General features: G+C 39.5%; 1 protein-coding gene across 1 annotated transcript; it reads left to right on the plus strand.

Annotated features, from left to right (window-relative positions):
* Nucleotides 1–798: 798 nt before the first annotated feature.
* pnocb (prepronociceptin b) lies at nucleotides 799–19,984 on the plus strand. Its single transcript, XM_088286581.1, has 3 exons — nucleotides 799–940; nucleotides 13,490–13,717; nucleotides 19,073–19,984. Exons 2-3 carry the CDS (start codon nucleotides 13,583–13,585, stop codon nucleotides 19,706–19,708), a joined length of 771 nt encoding a protein of 256 aa, XP_088142707.1. The 5' UTR covers nucleotides 799–940; nucleotides 13,490–13,582; the 3' UTR covers nucleotides 19,709–19,984.
* The last annotated feature ends 497 nt before the right edge of the window (nucleotides 19,985–20,481 follow it).

The following is a 20,481-nucleotide window of genomic DNA, read 5'->3' on the forward strand; positions in this document are numbered from 1 at the left end:
GAAAAATAAATCAGTTGAAATCATTTATTGTTACCTCTCATTCGGCTTCTACTTCTCAAAGTTAAACACAAAGGTGATCTAATTAATGTCACCGCCAAATGTATCCGTTCTACAATTTGCCATTTTGCTATGTTCAAATGGCTGCTGTGAAAAAAAAAAAGGTTATGAAAGGAAGTGATGGCCTAATAGTTTTGTTGTGTCACATGGAAACCAAATGAGCAACAAAGAGGGAAAACGAGCATGATAGCGCTCATATAACATTATGTACCAGAGGTAACTAATATAATATGATTCTTAATAGCCTCCATTGAAAGTTCTCTTGGCAGCGCACTTGGTTTTCCTAAATGTCCTTCGTGAGTCACCTGCCGTCTCCATACCCGGGTGGACTGCATCTGCTCCACCTATTGACTGTGCTCTATTAACTGCCATTCATAAAAAAAAAAACAATTGTCACTTGTGGTGTGCCATTACCACCGATAATTTGGCTTCCCACGCCTCGTCCAATGTGTTTATATTTAACATATTTCTGTGAGGTGGCATTGTTTTCCTCAACCTTGATACCGGCGCTGTCGGTTATATGGACACCTTAGAATATTTTTAGAGTTCCATTAGTTGCTCAATGAAGACGAAACCGATGGCGTAGGCACCGCTCGCTACGTCAGCACGGGCCATGCCGGGTGTGTGTGTGTGTGTGTGTGATCCGCCCGGTTCCTACGTAAGAGATTGGGGGAATCACCCCACTCTCACTATGATGATGTTTGAGGGGGAGGAGGTTTGGTGCTGAGCCAGGAGGGAAGGGGTGTGCCTTTATAAGAAGCCTCAGAGGAGGTATGTGTTCAGTCGTTGAAACCCTTAGCCTAAGGATACAAGCTTGAGATTACAAACTCCTTTATAGCATCAGAAGACGCACTCTGAGAATATCTCGACGTCACAGATAAAGGTAGGGAAGTTTGCTTTTTATGGTGTCGACCCAGTTGTGTGTCAAGATGGTGTTTTGTCGAAAGGGGGGGGGGAGAAAATGCACTTTGAGATAAGAGCAAAAAAATAAAACTTTTAGGTGTCTCCTGGATGTGATTGTTATGGATAATCAATCCGAGAGGGATCGTGTTGTCAACGGATCATCACCTTTAACGTTTTCTCCTGCGTTTGTGTTTTTTTTTTTTGCTTTCTGCTCCATTAGTGTAAAGCTTTGTGATTTTGGATTTTGTCCTCAGAGATCAGTGTGTAAATATCCATCTGTACCTGGAGGCATATCGTGTTGTTTTCCCTACTACTTTATTTGTCTCCCTGTTGCTCCTCTGGTACCATCTTCACCCTCTGCAGCACCCGCACCACAACTGATTACTACTTAATTAACAAGATAGTCTCACGCTGTGCTGAGATGGCACTTAGCGGCACTTTGTAATGGGCTGAGGCGTAGCTGACTTAAATCCGTGTGTAGTAACTGCTATACAAAGAAAGTGAAGAATTAAATGAAATCTGCATGTAGCATGGGCGGATATTGACCAAATCGGCTTGATCAATTATAGGAAATATAATTAAAAAAAATAAATCATGACATTTACGATTGCATCAAGGGAAAGGGTTTTTCAGTTTAGAAACTAGGTGTCGGAAAGACGGAAGCAACAGCGCCTCTGCTGGTTAAAGTCAAATAGTGCACTCGTGATTGCCTCATGGCTTCAAAATGAGATTAATCAACAATCAATTCCACACGAACAACGCAATTGTTAATGAGCAATTAATCCATGCATTGATTATTTTTGCCTAATAAGGAGTGTGTATGATGTATGAAAAAGGAGTGATGAATTGCTAATTGGAGTAATATAAAAATACACTTTGGAAACATTTCATCTGGAAGTATTCTCTACAACAGTATGGGCAAAATGTCTGATTGGCGGGCCACGATAGGTTCTAAAATTTGACAGAGGGGATGGACCAGAAGCAGATGAATGGAGTGTTTTGTTAACCTCACTTCATCGGAGAAAAAAAATACATTTAATTTTGAAATGAAAGTGAACAAAAGCATTACAACAATAAATGTCTTGGAAAAATCACGGTATTTAGAAAATAAAACATTAGCAAGGTTTATTCATTTAATTTTTTTTAAATTCGGCGGGCCGGGATAAAACGTTTAACGGGCCGCATGAGGCCCCCGGGCCGTAGTTTGCCCACACCTGCTCTACAAGAATGAAATCCTCCTAGCGTACTGTGTTTGCAAAATGAAACAGTCATATAGATTCATGCAGAATTGCCAATTATGATGATATAAAAACACATTCCAGAAAGTTGTGCCTTCATCATTTAAATCCTCTGAGAGTATATGCAATATGGATTATTGCAGAATTACAATTTATGCTAATGTTGCGGCTATATCTTAGCAATAGTAAGTACTTTTACAATAACAAACTCGCGTCGTGACACACAGAAAGTAATGAAGAAATTCCAATTATGATAACACAAAATCACATTTGTCCACTATGCGTATTTTTTTTAATTTTTTTAATTTTTTTTTTACTTTGCGATTCAAGGTAAATCGAGTCGGTACATTTTGCGTAAGCAGCTCGACTCTTTTAACTGGCGGTTAACTATCACATGCAATAATAGACAACATAAGACAAAGGAACCCTTGGAAGAATTACGCAGGCGACTATCTCCTTCCAAGATATAGACAAGAAGCCCAAGAAGGGAATCAGTCAAATGCTGTTATTATGCTAAGCGCATGGCAATGATGATTTTAATGATAATGGTAATGAATGTGCATAATCTTGGGCCATTATCAGTGAAGACGTTAGTCGCGCGGACGAGCGAGAAAATGTGTGGTTAATGTGCCATTCACAGATAAATGATTCTGCCGCATGGAATTGTTTCATGAGGGATGAAGCATGTTTACCGGACGTACTGTATATGAAAAAAAAAAAATCTTATGGATTTTGCAAGATGGATCTTCGTAACGCTGTGTGGTGTTCTACCGTTGTCGAGCGTGTGCTGTGAGGATATTTATATTATGGGATGTTACTACAATTTAATCAGAATAGCCTCTTTATGCATATTGTAAAATTTAAGATCACATCCCCCCCCCAAAAAAAAAATTATGTAACATTAGAATGCTTGCCTGTGTCTCATGATGATCTTGTAAAGTCAATTAATTTTCAGGAATTATTTTGCCCGTTTAAGCCTAAAATTGTCGCTTTCTTCAATGGCTGTCGATAGCCAGGTTAGTATTAAAAAAAAAACAATTATAAATAATTTTTTTTTTTTTTTTTTTTTAAAGTAAAAATTTTGCTTGAATTTTTTTTTGGGCTGTTTACATAAAAGTGTGATGATGAGCATAGAATATGACTCCGTATTTTATTTATTTTTTTCAAATTTTCACATCCCTTCGCTAGGATTCACGCTGAAGACAATTTGACTCATTTAAATATATTTGAATGATTTCCAATAGGGTAAAACTTCAAATGCCAAACAGATTAGAAGTTGATTAGCCTCATGGAAAGTGGAAAAATGATTTCGAAAAGTTTTATTACCGTATGCTCCTCCCCTTCCTCTACCCGTTTACTGGACTATTTGGCAGTCCATCTTTTTCAGCCTCATTCCTCACCATTGTAAAAGTCTGAAGTGGTCGATTGCTTTCCTCCGGCTGCATGTCCAATGGATTTGTGCAAGTGTCAACGCAGCTTAACAGCAAACGAATCAATGGTGCGACCATGTCAGCTGCCTAACGCTCTGCAGGATTTCTGCAATACGGTGTGCTGGAAAGTCACGCTGCAGACATGGAAGCGATGCCAGTGGCACATTGTCAAATATTCCGAAACCTGGTTTCCGTGTCATAGATTCGTGTTTTGCGCTTGACACAAGTCGGACATGCGATTAAACTCAAACTCTCTATCGTCGCTTATTGCCACTTGTGACCGAAAAGTAACAACTGAGGGAAACAATACTAATGATACGCGCAATTGATCTAATGGGAGTGGCGTCCACAAAACAAGTCGGAATATCATCTCATATCTCCGCTCAAATTGAGAGTAGCTTGATTAATTGTATTTCAGCTCAATTGGTTTCATCGGTGATTAAAACAGAAGATAAGAACAAAAGACAAAGCAAAGACAAGCAAGTGATGTGGCGGCCCGTACTGCGATCCTTCCCGCTGATACGGAGTCGCATAAATTCAAGTATGACAAAAGGGAATTTAGAAGATAGCGTCTCCATTGCATAGTATTACACATTTCTTAATAGATGGCTATTAATAGTTTGATCATGACGCCAGCACCTTATCTCATGTCACGGTCCTCAGAATTTGTTAGTTCTGCCTCTGAGTGACAATAAGATGACTTGAACGCTGCAAAAAGGCCAGGTAATAAGTACAAATAATTGTGTCGGGGCCCTGCTCAGCGCACACATTTCAATTGGATTAAGCGCCTTCTCTCAGATTAAGCATTTCAGCATCCTTCCTGAGGAGGAAGGTCAGTTACGAGTGCACCTTTTTTGCGCTAGCGCACGCTTTATCTGTGGCTGCACAGGCTGGATTTCACTGCTCTGTGAGGTCATCCTGTAGTTTGGTGTGTGTGCGTCTTTTTATCTGTTTTTACAGGACTTTGCTGGGTGTTTATCGAATGAAAGTTGTTGTTATAAGTCTAAAACAACAGAATCATTTTAATGAGAAATATGTCAATGACAAAAGTGTCCTTTTTTTTTTTTTTTTTTTTTTGCTCGGGGACTGTCAACACATATCCCGCTATCGTTGTGTTCGCAGGTGCTTTGAATACTTTGAAGGTCACGAAGCAGCATAGCTATTTATTTGCAATTTTCCCCTTTGATGAGGAACTCACTGAAAAACCAAACAGCAATACTATGCATTCATCAATTGGTGGAGGGTGTCAAGTATTCCATCAGTCTGTTATTGAGCTTTTGTTTTTCCGTGTATGGTCACTGAGAACTGTTTAACAAAGAATGCCAGCTTTTTTTGTGGCATTTCATGCATCACTTTCTTTTGATCAACACGCCAATATTACAACTCCAGAACTGACAATCTGTCCACTGTCCTTCCACAAATAGTATTTTTATGACAAAAATGTATATTTTTTCAGGATGAATAAATTTCATGATGATAAATGCATAATATTGTATTATAAATTTCTTTTTGCTGATAGACTCCATTAATTTGGTCTAGAGTAAGGGTCTGCAACATGCGGCTCTAGGGCCACACCCGTCTGCTATGGCTCTCTGTGATTTTGGAAAATATTTCATTTCGGAAGGCAGAAGAAAACATCGATGACTGTCCAAAAAAATATTTAAAAACTAAATTAATAAATAAATAAATGAAAAAAAAAAAAATATATGTATACATATATATATATATATATATATATATATATATATATATATATATATATATATATATATATACGTATATGTCCGGAATTTGAACACAAACAGTGAAGCAACACATGTAGACCGACAACATAACTCTCTGTCTAATCAGAGGGCACACTGTTAATCTGGGCATCTCCCACAGTCTCTGTATAAAGAAGGAGTTGGCATCCTTAAATACCCAAAGAGCCATTTTCACCGTCCATCACAGAAAAAAAAAAAAAAAAAACTTTTGACATATGAAGTTAGGATAACGGTGCATATCATGTCATCAGGCCAAGTAATACCTTATAGTATGCCAATTTTATTTTCTAAGTAAGCACTTGCTGTCTAGCAAGACCACACACTCATCATTTACATATTTATGACATAAAATATATAAAATGCATCAATGAATTGAAATGCACATTTTAAACTTGAATCCGGAGGTTTTAACACGTTGCGACTTTATCCAGTGGGAGTAGCGCACTCAGGACTGAAATGTTAAATTGAAGTCTACTCAAGTCTATTATAAAGCAATAATTGACCTGTGATTGGAAGAGAGCATGTGTCAGGAGAGCGGACTGATGAATCATTACAGTGCAAGCTCATAACAAACACTTCAGGTAGCAAGATTAGCAGAAGTGCACAGGAGGTGAAGTGTTCAGCTGCAACGCTCCAACATTTCAGAATAGATATCGGCCAGTTTTGATAGCAACTTTCAAATCATAAAATGAGACGTCCATCCAAGCATCTTCTTTTGATAGCGCTTATCTTCACGGGTGACCTCGCGCCTGATCACACCTGATGCACGTGGCAAAGTACACTCTGGATCAGAGGTGTGCAAACTTTTTGATTGGCGGGCCACAATGGGTTCTCAAATTTGACAGAGGGGCCGGACCAGGAGCAGATGAATGGAGTGTTTTGGTAACCTCACCTCATCGGAGAAAAAAAATACATTTAGTTTTAAATGAAAGTGAACCAAAGCATTACAACAAAATATATGTCTTTGAAAAACTACAGTATTTAGAAAATAAAACAATAACAAGATTGATTCATTTAATTTTTTTCATGTTCGGCGGGCCGGATTAAAATGTTTAACGGGCCCCATGTGGCCCCCGGGCCGCAGTTTGCCCACACCTGCTCTGGATGGAGACAAATCCGCATTGACATCTTCGCAACAATTTAGAGTCTTCAGTTAATCATGGTGGCATGTTTTTGGAATTTCTTATCTTGCTGAAATGATTGAAAAATCGGTCAAATCCGTGAGAATTTCATCTCCAAACTCCCGAATTACACTTTTTGGTGCATGACATTGCAGTGAGCGCCGATTATTCGAAGCTAATGCTACTAACTTTGTGAGCTTATGACCAGCTCACATTTCGGCTTTGACGTGATTGCGCTGTGGCCTCTACTTGAAAGTAGCTCTTTTGCTTTTATTTATTTATTTTTTTTTTTTTGTCCGTGAAAAGACAACATGAAGCCGAAGCGCAACTCCGCAGCAGATTGTAACGGTCACCATAATGGAAAATGTTGAAACGACAAGTCGCCAACGTGGCTTTTCAGTCCACAATGGCCCTGTAATGAACACTAGAATCTCATCGACCTTACGTGTCAAAACTGTCACTGGATGTTATACAGAAAATATTACAGCTGCTCAAATAGATAAGGTGAGATCAGATGGCAAACTGGTGGGAACTATTTTCTCTTTGAGGACGATATGTTTTATATCCCACAGAGGTAATAGCGCGATTTGGCACTGTGGGGCATCTTTCATGTGGTTTGCCGACAAATTGCCATTACTTTTTTTTTTTTTTTTTTTCTTTAATACATGTCGTCGGTGTGTTGAGGGGTGAGCTGGAACCAACCTTGGTGACTTTGGGTGATCACATGGCACATTTCTGGCACATAATTCGGATTCTTCAATGAGCCTGCATGTTCTGTTGGAATATTAAGCCTAATCGGTTATTTGCATTATTAAATTTGTACAGATGTTACTTTAACTTTTGGGAAACAATTATGTTATGTAAATGTCTCATGAGGATTGGATTTAATCAATTTTCTTTTTTGCTGCTTTACATCACAACTGTTTTATTCATGAATTTGTGATGTGGTTTGGCTTCTTATCTTTTAACAAATAAATAAAAGGAATGAAATGAAGCCAGAGTCCCCGAAGAAAAGTAAGCATGACCAGAGCAGAGAATTGTGCTCAAGAGAAGTGATACTTTAAAATAATATGACTCAAGTAAGATCAATTCAGTCACAAAAAGGACTTAAAACGATCATCACGCATAATTATAGATCTCAAATGACCCTTTCTGTGAGAAACTGAGAAGTGGAACAGATCTTGGGCAAATTCCATGTATTCGAGTTCACTGGTCCCCAATCACTGGTCCGCGGGCCGTGGCGGGCCGCGCAGATGAAAGAAAAAAAAAAACTGTTTGTTTATTATTCGAGACTGACAAATATTTTTTTTTTTGCAAAGTGACCAATTTCTCTTTGCATGTCAAGATGCTAATCGTCTTGATCTGATTATGCTAATATAAAACCCGCAAGCTAGCAAAATGAGTAAACGCAGACCACATAGAACGCAAAATATACCACTTTGAAAATGTATCTTTTACAAAAACAGATTTTAGAAATGATTTTCTAATATTACCAGATGATTGACATCAGGCATGTTATTGTAGTTAATCTGATCTGAACCAGAGTGGTGAAAAGGCAAAAAAAAAAAAAAAAGGTACTGAATCAGTATTTTATGGCAGTCTTTGTCTTTCTCTCCTCTCCTTTCACACATTAAACCAATCTGGCGTACCATCTTAGATCAACGCATTTTGATCAAGCGGCCACAGAATGTACGCCGATAAAACGCTAATGAATCTCCTCGGGTTAGAAGGAATTAATCGAGTAACGTTTATGACCCGTGGGATGTAATATGCAAAAGGGGAATTTGAATCATTTCCCACCCTAAAAAGTAACCACAGCTTCTCGAAATGGACCTTTGCAATATGTCGATAGAGACGAGCGATCCTGACCATTAATTCACAGGTGCGGCGACGGAAAAAGAGAAAAGGATCGGGGTAGAAATGGTGCAACACGGGCGTCTAAGTGGATGCAAACTAGAGAGCAAGAAGGTAACAAAGAAAGCGACACAGACAGACCTCGAGGTTATCTGTGCATTAGCAGACTCCTTTGTGCCTTTCACGAGCATGTCGGCGACTAATGGACGAGATAGAGTGAGTCACAGCGCCAAGCTTTTTCTCTTCTCTCGTCCCCTTTTTTTTGTCCCGTTCGTGTCACCTTGCACACCCGCCACCCGTTTCGCGCCCTTCAATCGCAGCTGCCGATGCTAATTTCAAACACTAGTCGCATCGTTAATAACGTGCACAGAGCTTCTCAGACTCCACTCTTGAAAAGTTCCCCATTAAGCTCCCTTTTCAAGAAGTGGTTGGAACAGACTTTGTTCGCGTGTATATTTAGGCTCAGACACGGGGATGTACTCAGGAAAAGCAGAGTAAAAGCCCCACTAGTGGTCCTTGTATGAATGCTCAGATTGATTCCTGTTTTCAAAGGTAAAATAACAATTTCAGGGTCTTCGTTAACACTAATGGAAGCACAAAACAAGCGTGGTTGTTGTCATGCGCGGTTTTGAGTCTGGGTAAAAGCATTAAGGTGATGATGGAAGGACTATTTTGGAGAGCAGAAGGACATTGGGCTCTTTGCTCTGCTCCATTTTCATTTCTTTTTTTTTTTTACTTCTGTGCCTTCCTTCATTTAGAAGGAAAAGCTTGCTATATATATAGATATATATTTATTTATATTTATTATTATTTATTTATTTATTAGTGGTAATTTTTTTTAACTGATTAATCACAAAGCATGTCCAGAATTAATTGCAATTAATCATATCTTTCAAATTTTTTGGGGTGAACAGATACTTACTTGAATAATAGCTTGGAAATAAAATAAAATCAACAAATATGAATGATATTTTCATTCAAAGACTGTTGTCAGAGCTTTCTTTACCTTTACGGTCATTTTCCGGTCTTTTTAATGGTGTTTGAATTAAGTTGAGCAAAATGCTCAAATTGTTCGGAATTTCCACAATTAGCCGTCGAGCAACTTTTTAAAGTCAAAGTACTTCAAAGTTCGTCTTTGCGCCAGTGACTGTCATCTGAGTTTGGCTGCAAAGTGAGCTGAGGTCAGCTGCCACTGGAAGTACTGTAACTAAAAGTTAACTGAGTTTTTTAAATGAAAATTTCAATGAATCTCCAAAGTTAACTCTTAAACTTTGCCACCCCTATGCATGTGTGTGTGTGCGTGCACATTATATGTATGTATTTATATACATGCACCTCGGAGAAAATAGTGCGTTGATGTTTGATGGCTCACAGTGTAGTAATAGGAAATGATATGGAAAATATAAAGAAAAGCTGTCAGCTGTCAGAGGGCTTTCATCACAATAAAAATTGAAAAAAGAATTTGCTGATAAACGCCAAGACCCAAGGTTATAGCGACAGAATTGCTGTTTTGCTATAATTTCCGCTGCAAAATGTCTTCTGGGGAAACAGCAAATGTGCAAACTTGTCAAAACGTTTATTATTATATGTTGCTATTCATATAAATGGGCTTGTCCAAAATTATGCGGGGAGCTCTGTGGAGTTGCAGAGCAAGCATTTTGTAAAATGGCACACGATGACCATTTTGGATGGATGAAGAATGTAAAAGAATCACAAATTGGATCCTGCTCACAACAAAACACAAACCAAAAATAATGAGGCTGTCAAAAGCATAAATATCATCAACTATCTTGATTTTCTTTTTGATGAATAAAATTTTAAAATTAATATTATTACTTAAAATCACGTCGCTACAATATTTTGGAATGTATCCATTTAGAATCGGCAAAAATGTCTCAATCAACTGATAATTAATAATTTCCGACAACATCGCGTTCAACCCCCCAATGCTCGTTGCGTTGATAAGTGAGATCGATATACTTCGATGAACATATATTCCTGATCATCTTCAAATGTTTCGCTTTGCTTTTGTGGGCTTTCTCCGGGTACTCCAGCTCTTTCTTTACTCTCTCACTCCCCATGCGCGCATGATCAGTGGCGGAAGTTGCCGACTTTACATCATCCACACGTGTAGATCTTCTCGCAGTTCTTTATAAATGCACTTTGCGCGCGCCGATCTCCTTGCGTGGACTTGTAGACCGCACGGGAATTGAATTTGAATTTAAGAGAATTGAGGTCAGCCTCCAGGAATCAAGTCAGATGTGTTCACTCCCACAGCGGCGCAAACAACCTGTTTCCATCTGAGAAAAAAATTCAAAAGAGAGACGACTCCACCCACGTGTGCAGTTCGATTTCACTTGCGCTGAGCATGAAAATTGTCTTCTATTTAACTGCAAAGGAACGTAAAATGAGCAATTTAACATGGAAAATCACCGAATGATTTGTGAAATACAAATAATTCATGCGAATAAGTGGCTACTCTATGAATTGCAGTGAAAACAAGAACAATGAAGAAAGCGCGCGGCTTTCTTAATTGATAATGCGGATGAGTGTGGGAAAGCTGTCTTTGTATTGGTAGAACACATTCAAGCTCAGCACCAGCACGGATTCCATGTTGGGTCACCAGTTTGCTCATTAACTCGATCAGAGAGGACCACTTAAGGGAGAACACGACAGTATATAATGGACTGAGTCAGCAGGCAGGTGGTGATCATTCCAAACATTTCAGTCGAGCAAACAAACAGCTCCCTGATGACTTCCCATGAAGCCTTTGCATGTGTACTTCTAAATGGACCGCAGCTACTCACAGCCTCTTTCACATGCTGTTGACTACGTCTAATGTGACTACATGGGGATGGTCACAGTGAGCTACTCCCTGTTATTCATTTATTTATTTATTTATTTTGAATATGCGCCCCAGTGAAGCCATCAATATTCCACCCACTCAGTGGCTTGCTAGATTTTCACTCATTCTCAATATTATGTACTGGGTGCAATATTATTGAGTCAGTTTACAAGTGGGAGCAGACTGCAACCCGTGTTGTAAAATGATTAATTCTTGATTGATTACAAATGAATAATTGTGACCTCGGACATCTTTTATTTTTTTATTTATTTTTGGGGGGGAATTAATCAAATTCCCTAAAAAAAAAAAATGTTACTTGATTTGAACATGTTAAATAAAGCTAAAAGTTACCTGCATGTTTTATAAAAGTGCCAAAAGTCGTGCTTCATCGAGATCCGTGGCATATTTAAAATAAATAAAATAAATAAAAAATAATAAATACATAAATAAAATAAATACAATAAAAAAAATAATTAATAATAAATACATAAGTAAAATAAATACAATAAATAAAAAAATAATTAATAATAAATACATAAATAAAATAAATACAATAAAAAAAATAATTAATAATAAATACATAAATAAAATAAATACAATAAATAAAAAAATAATTAATAATAAATACATAAATAAAATAAATACATAGATAAATAAATAAATAAATACATTTGCATATATTTAGAATTTGAGTATCCATCACAGCTTCTCAAAGTCTTTGCTGAGAGTTCTCTTGATGTGAAATGTGTGCGTTCTGCCAAATTTTTGCACATCTCCTTGTAGTCCGATTTCCTCTCACATTCCAAAAAACATGCATGTTACGCGCCGGGTGTCTGTCATCCGAATTTGGCGCCGGGTCACGAGCGGACAGATGGGGACAAGCGCTATAAAAAAATTAACGGATTAATGGACAATTTAAACCGTGTAGATGGTTGAGGTGTTGCTCAAAGAGTTTTGCGTGCGTGGTTATGGGCGGTCACAATTTGCCCCACCAGGTATCCTCCAATTGAACAACTATGTCCTATAAAAATCTTTGAATAAAACTGAATCTATGAGGAAATAAAAATCCTATTTGAATTAAAATAAAGAAAGACAATAATGTTGAGAATTCTGCTTAAAAAAACACAAACATTCAAATAAATACGAAATAAAATAAAACACAATATCCCCAATGTTGAAGGAAACTGGAGGGAACGGACAACAAAAATAATCTGAAAATCCAACATAGCTAAGAACTTTGACGTTAAGGAGAAGGTAACCCCAAAACATGATTTTGGAAGCACTCGGATTAATATTGCTTTTATGGAATCCAAGAGGCGACCTGAGATGGACAAAAATTGGTGTATTTTACTGCTTAACTCAAATTCCACAAACGTAAAATTAATCAGAATGCCATGTTCCGTCTAGTAAAAGCACATAGAACACATTCTTGTAAAGAAATTACTGGGGTTGACTTCCCCTTTAAATATGTCACTTTCCCTCAGGACTGGTTAACAATGATTGAACATTTAGCATCTGTGTGTTCCAAACATGCTAGTAGGCATAATAAAGTGGAAAAAAACAAACAAAAGCACCCAAAGCTTTAACATTTACCGAGCAGAGCAGGCGCATGTGGGTTTATCTTGTTTGCGATCCATATAGCAACAAGCCAGGCAGCTGTGTATGAGCAAAAGCAATTTAGAATGATCCGAGTGGCTGTTTTTTTTTTTATATTAGAAGATATGGGGGCCACCCACATGATAGATGGGGTCCTGACCGTCCCGGAGAATCGGCATTGCATCGAGACCACTGTTACCATCCGTTTATATTTTCAGGAGTGCAGCTTTTTTTAGTCTACATCAAGGAATCGTTTTGGTTCCTCGTGTGGGAGTTCACTGCTCAGAATGGACCCTGCTTGACTCACTATGAGGCACAAGAACTATGTGATTTCTTCCATCTGTGAAGAAGAATATGATGAAAATGACAATTATATGGTATACTGATGTACTCATTTTCTATAGCCGCCACTTATCCGGGATAAAGATTTCAGGGGAAGTTTCCCAGCCGCTGGTTGTTTTTCTGTCCAATTGACGACGATGTTGCTTCATGTGTACTATATTTTCATTCATTGCATCTGGTTGCGCTCAGAATTCATCACATTAACAATATCCAATTCCTGGTGTTGGCTGGACAATCTCCTACCACCAACGCTTGGATCTAAAAAAAAAAAAAAATCAAGCTAATAATTCCGTGAAAGAGGACCTGATGCAATGCTGTGTAACTGCTTTCCTTCCCTTAGGCCCGACCTCATCCAGCTGTTGTTGGTCCTTCTTCTCGAATCCACTGCTTGTTGGGCTCCCGTTTGTTCCGGCGTGTGTGGGTGTGCCGAGCCATGAAGATCCCTCTGTGGTGCCTGCTGGTTCTGCTTGCATGTCTCTTCACCCCTGGACGCAGCGACTGCCAGGGGGAGTGTGTGACCTGTGGTCTGCTCCTTCAACAGCAGCAGCAGCAAGCCTTCGACACCATGGTACGTGCGTGTTTCAGCTTCACCACCAGAGCTGGGCAGGCGGAATTGGCCAGCCTGGCCGAACGTCCATTTTTTTAGGGCGGGAGGCAGGGGATGGCAAATTAAAAAAAAAAAAAAAAAGATTTTGATTAACAAAGGCCTGAGGTTGATTTTAATCGGCCTGCTACTGGGTCATACCATTACAAGAAGGGGTGGGGGGGCAATACCAAAAATCCCTATGAACACCATCTGTGCGTACTTACTTGCATTAGGCACATTCGTGGAGAAGAAGAAAGAAGAATGAGACAAATAAGACAATTTTAAACCCAAAATAAGGTAAGCGGATTTGAATGTAAATTAGCCAGTGAATTATATCGAAATAAACCTCTGCAGTTAGCGTCTCTCCTGTGGCGGCGTCATGTATGGACGCATTTTTTTTTTTTTTTTTTGCGAGGGGCGGGACTGAATCAGGGGCAGACAATTTTTAGGAATAAGGGCGCGGGCGGTTGAGGCCAGAACAGTACCGAGATTGCGGCCGAAGAGCAGGGGACTGACCGGCGAAAAAAGGGTCAAGTGCCAAGCTCTTCACCGCATATATTATTCTTATTTTTTTCCCCTCCATTCTGGCAAGCATTTGGTGTCTGGATACTCAAGTGACAGAACCCGAGGGAATACCGCCTGACCAGAACTGAAACAATGGAAAAACAAGTGTTTGGCGTTAGATCCATCAAAACATTTAATTTTTTGCCTTAGAAAACAAATTTGAAGATAGTAAGACTGACTTCTGAGCAGGAACCAAACCTCCATCGTCGAGTTTAAAAATTGAAGTGCATTTTACCGTTCAAAGAGCTTGTCTGTGCGCAAAAAGTTAAGACAAAGCCATGATCGCCTTTTCGTTAAAGGTGCCGTGACACAATTATGCAATTATTCAGTGAGGCATGTTTCTCAGTTTCCCTCGACGAGTGAAGCGCTACAAATTCGATGCAAGCAGACCTCAGTTAGACCCGAGCGGGTACCGCGAGGTGCGTCAGGACAATTAGTTAATAATTTCTCATACCTGCATCTATGTGTCGGCATGATCGCGTGCACGCGCCTTGGTTTTTGCCCCCCCCACCCCCATGAATCTGTGTATCCTGATATCACAAAACTGCCGCCGGCTTCACTCACATCTGGAGTGAGGAACAATGAATGGCTCAGGGGATTCCATCATTGGCTCAATGCGAAGGCGACTAACACAATGACGAGCTGATAAAATGTGTCAGTCAGCGGTGTAAGCTCAGCCCGATGAAACTAAGCAGCAGTCAATTACATAGTTCTATTACATCTTCCATAAAGGTCCCAGCTGTCTTCCTCCGCATCATTATTGGCTAAATTAGCCATCCAACCACAATATCGACGTTGCCCACCGGCTGTTTTTACTCAGGGGCGTTTCTCTCTCTCTCTCTCTCTCTCTCTCTCTCTGGTTGTTTGGAAATGAGATTGTGTGCAGGGCTACTTTGGTTGAGCTCAGGGTGGAATTTGGAATTGCATTCCACAGCTGCGCCAAAATACACTCTCAGCGTGACTGTGGACTCATTAAAGGATTTGTTGTAATGCAACACAATTGCTTGCTATTAAAAGTCAGGAATATTAATATGCATTAGGTATCACAGCAGTTTTTCTCGATTTCATTGTGTGTTTCTTCCCCATGTGGTGAAGTTTTGCATTTTGAAACTTTTATTGCACTCGGAACCATATTTGGTGGCGCCGGCGGATGTTGAAAAGGCGAGCGGCGCGTCGCAACGTGAGGCTGTCGTGATTTGATCCACTCAATCAGAGACGCACAATAATGATAACAACCAAACGTAATGACGTTCTAATGGAAACTTAAAGCCTCGAAGGGTCTGCACGCTCACCATGTAGCGCTTTGACTTTTTAATTCCGAGGGTGAGCTTTCCGCAGGCGCTATTGGGAACTGCGACAGTGAGTGCAAAATGGAGTAACTTTAGGATCAAATCCTTTTCGACCAAAAAGCGGAGCACCCCAGGGTAGCCGATGATATGGATACGTTTATGAAGATTAGAAGAACGGGACCAATACGAACCCGTGTGCTCGTGCCTTTCAGCGCGGCTGCCATCCACATGCTGCCTGTCTCAGTTTGGAGGCACAATCTTGTCCGCCTCACCTTGAGCTTTATCTGCGATTTTATGTGATCAGCAAAACTAAATATGTGACACACAAATACAAGAAGAGATGTCTGAGTCTAAGAACATAGATGGTACTGCTGCTTTATGCTCTGCTTCTTTTTGGGAGGGATTGCGCAATCTGAGGTGAGGCTGATGCCTCAATGCTGCTGTCTTAAAACAGGAAATACAGCAATTTTAGCAATCAAGTCATGGATTTTATTTAATGAAAAAAGAAACATCAAGTAAAACCAGAGCTAAAAAGGTTAATAATTTTATATAAATGTTTTTTTCCCTCTTCATATGGAGGTGAGGCTGTGCCTCACCGGCCTTCCCTAACTGCACATCTCTGCCCCACACAAAGAGAGGTTGGCCCACTTTGAACATCTTCTTAAATAAAAAGGACTTACTAATATAATTCAAACATTTAGATGTGCATGATTAAAATTAATTTAACCAACATATTTGATTATTTTAATATTTTTGGTCGCCCGAGTTGTGTGCGGGTTCAGTTCCCAACTCAGGGACGGTCTCTATGTCTGCCCTGTGACTGGCTGGCGACCAGTTCAGGGTGTAGTGCACCTTAAGCGGTGTGGATAATGACAATGACAATATTTTTGAGGAGGGCTAGTTGACCACATTTTAATCATGCGCTACCAAAATTGAAGTCCTTTTTTTTTCAGTGTCTATAAATCTTTTGTCTTATTTCATTTAAATATATTAGGCACTTTTAAAATCAAATAGTGGAGGATGTCCTTAACCTTTTGTTGTCTTTTTTTTTTTTTTTTTGTATTCTTTGGTCCTCACAAGATAATGAAAATTTAACCAACACACACGTCGCCTCTCAGTCATAAACTCCTTCAGATTGTTTCATTGATCTGACATGGAGACTCCCCTGGTGCGCTCATTTCATTTAGGACGGATAATTAATTTCCGTTGGTAGATTCACAGCAGAACTCCCTCCGCGCTCATCCCCTTTGATGTCTGCAGGTTTCCGATAACAATTCATCTCATTTAAGCAAGATTTGAGAAGTAAAATGGGTTTTGGTTCTCACGTCAAAGGGAAATTTCCAAGTCAAGAGGCTGCGGGGCGGAAGATGTGATGCACACGTTTCAGGAAGTGACTATCGTCCTGACAGAAAAACAAATGATACTCATGTAACTGTATCGATCATGAGCTTACTTTTGATTTTTGACCATAAACTGCCCATCCTTTTAGACCAGTAGCTAAATTTGATGACATTAAGATACCTTATAAAGCTCTCTAAAAATGCACTTCGTAACTTCTCTCTATTTCTTTATCAGCCTCAAATATTTCCTCAGGTTGAAGAGCCTACCTAAAAAAAAAAAAATGACATCAAAATAATTGGTATTTTCTGTTATAATTTGCTTCTGTCAATCATCGTGCTGAAGTCGATGTCGCATTTATCAAATGATGGACGTGTTCTATTAGTTCATGACTTTTCTTTTGCTGTGAACGCTGCATGAGGGAGAGCCCCATTAACTTCCTGACAAGTCGGCCGCCCAGGTCAAGTCCCTCTCAACTTGGGATACAGGGAAACATTCACTTGGTGAATGATGGATCACACGCACACAAAGTGTGACTTCTGTTTGGTGTGCATGTGATTCAATTTCAATTGCTCTCGGATTTTTACATCCACTCAAACGGCCCCAGGGCAGTGTAAACCACCGCCAAGGCCCAACAAGCATTTATTTGGATCAGCCTGTAAATTTTGCACTTTGTACTACATAACGTAAGGGGGCTGTAGCTTTGAGGTAGACGAGCTAAGTTTTTCAATCGAATTTCACGACATTGGTCCGAATATTATTTACTCATGCATATTTGTTGAACTACGTGGCTGAGCTAGACTTTTATTCTTGGAATGGGAGGTCAGTGCCAGGATTTGTTTTACTGCATGCAGGTGATTTATTTTTTTTTTTTTAATGTAAAGCACAGGTGTCAAACTCAAGGCCCGCGGGACCGATTTGGCCCGCGACCGCATTTTATGTGGCCGCGAAGGGCAAATCGTGTGCGTCAACTTCCTGTTTCCAGCACATTTTTTTTTCACTTTTAACAGCATTAACAAATGCCATATTGCCATTTATTTGTTAAATGGAAGAATTGTTGAACAAACAAATATTTCCCAGCTTCTGATTTCAAAACTGTCTTTCCATCAATGTGTTGCGTGTATGAGATCATTTAAGGTGATCATACATTTCTATCGGGTCATAACGGATCTCTGAGGGAAACCATAACTACGATGTGGCCCGTCCACAAAAATTAGTTTGACACCCCTGGTGTAAACTATGAAACATACTCACAGTGCTGCCCTTTACGCATCCCATCATGACAGAATTTTGCCATTAAGATTCGTGTATATTCACTGAAAAATCCTTGAAAAAAACCCTAAACAACGTGAAGAAAAATGTAAAATAAATAAATAAATAAATAAAATATTAATAATAATACATAATTAAGATATATCACGACCTGGACTATGTGAAGAAAAATGTAAAATAAATAAATAAATAAATAAAATATTAATAATAACACATAATAAAGATATATCACGACCTGGACTATGTGAAGAAAAATGTAAAATAAATAAATAAAATAGTAATAATAATACATAATTAAGATATATCACGACCTGGACTATGTGAAGAAAAATGTAAAATAAATAAATAAAATATTAATAAAAAATACATAATTATGATATATCACGACCTGGACTATGTGAAGAAAAATGTAAAATAAATAAATAAAATATTAATCATAATACATAATTAAGCTATATCACGATCTGGAGTAAAATGTAATCAGCTCCTGGTTGAAGCTTGAACCTTCACACAAATCTTAATAGTGTTGATTCCACACATTCTCTTCAACCCCCGTGTCGAGGTTGCTCCTTCTTTGGTGCTCCGTGAACAATATTTATAAAAAAAAAAATAAAAAAAATAGACTACTCATGTCTCACAGATGACATCTTAAAATTGTGTGCTAAGATGACGGTGACGTCTACAGCCCAGAAGCTGAGGTTCGGGGCAAGAATTACATTAACCAGGCAAAATGCATATTCTAATTGGCTCTTATTTTGCAAATATCAATTTGACATTGGTGCGCATGACCCTAATAAGGTGCTAAAGAAAATGGATGGATTTTACCCCCCTTGTCTCGTGTCTGCATTAACATTTTGCTTCCTTCTGTTTACAGGTGTGCTTGTTAGAGTGCAAGGGTCAAGTGTCCTCCTCGCTCACCTGGGAGTTATGTGAGCGAGCCCTGAAGCTCGCCATCTATCCTCCGTTTGCCGAGGAAGGCGCCCTTCTCAAAAGCACGGCGGGCGAGCTGCAGATGACCTCTCTGGATCTGACCTCTGATAGTGAACTGCAATCAGCGGCTGCACAACCTTACCAAGAGGAGGATGAGGACCTGGTTGAGGCCCCCTTTGAGCAGCGCCGTGTCCATTATGACTCATCACTGCTCGAATCCTCAGAGGCGGGGGAGGACGTGCAGAGTCTGGCGCTCAATCTGGATGACGGAGACAGCGAGCAGAGGGAAGGTGGGAATGTCAGCGAGCAGGATGAAAGCTCAGAGGCCGTTAGCTTATCCAAACGCTTTGGCGGCTTTCAGCGGGGCCGCCACGGTTACAGGAAGTTGATTGGCTCCCCCGCGAGACACCTACAGAAGCGCTACGGAGGCTTCATAGGCGTCCGCAAATCTGCCCGAAAATGGAACAGTCAGAAACGGGTCAACCAGCTGCTAAGGCAGTACCTCGGCATGAGGAGCAGCCGCAGCGGCCGCTTCAACTTCTCCCCGGTAACAAGAGTCTGGAGGCAAAACAAACTGTAAAAATGTTGCCCAAAATCCTGCTCCACATACCTCAACCACTCATCTTTTCAACAGTCTGAACTGTGACTTCCACCATCGTCGTCAGCTCTTTGTGTCCAACAAGTAAAAACAAGGAATGCTTTGACCATGATCGATATTTATCATGCCATCCTGTGAAATAAAAGAATTTAGAGAAGTGCAATTGAATATATTTTTGTGTGTCGGTGCAACCAGAGAGACAGGCCTAAATGAGATTGGAAAAACAAGGTGTGACTTTTGACCGCACTCTCATGAATGGTACTTTATTTTGGGTTACCCTGACAGCCCAGCAAGCTCTCATTAGTTGTGTAGAATCAATTGAAATGTCTGGCCTTTGGAAGTTTAAAATTCTGGTGTTTGACTTGAATTCGATTTCATGCTACCCCCTAAACTGAAGAGTGGCGGAGTCTGTAATTCAGGAGTACAAACTTTTTTTGTTGTTGTTTTTAGTTGTAGTTAAAGTTGCCCCTGGGCCATTTTTAACCACAATGAATACTCGCTCGAGATGTCAAATGAAATCACTAATATTTGAAGATGCCGGTTCGGTTTACATTCGGTACAATAAAGAAACAAACTGCATAAACAGGAGGTAAATAACACAACAACATTCTAAATCATTTGCACACGATTCAGACAGGTGCAACTAACCGTTTAAACAGCGTGAATTAAAAACATCAAATGGCATTTTTAACTGATCTTAACTTGCGTTTGTACCGTAAAACAAATGGCTAACTTTGACGTCGGCTAACCAGAAG

This window comes from Idiotropiscis lumnitzeri, chromosome 21 (genome assembly GCF_059441095.1).
Source record: "Idiotropiscis lumnitzeri isolate Australia: NSW breed Sydney's pygmy pipehorse chromosome 21, RoL_Ilum_1.0, whole genome shotgun sequence".
In the NCBI taxonomy this organism is placed as follows: domain Eukaryota; kingdom Metazoa; phylum Chordata; class Actinopteri; order Syngnathiformes; family Syngnathidae; genus Idiotropiscis; species Idiotropiscis lumnitzeri.

Coding starts and splice junctions, on each gene's coding strand:
- pnocb (XM_088286581.1), top strand. CDS start 13,583: ATGAAGATCCCTCTGTGGTGCCTGCTGGTTCTGCTTGCATGTCTCTTC. Junction 13,718..19,072: donor AGCAAGCCTTCGACACCATG/GTACGTGCGTGT, acceptor TTCTGTTTACAG/GTGTGCTTGTTAGAGTGCAA.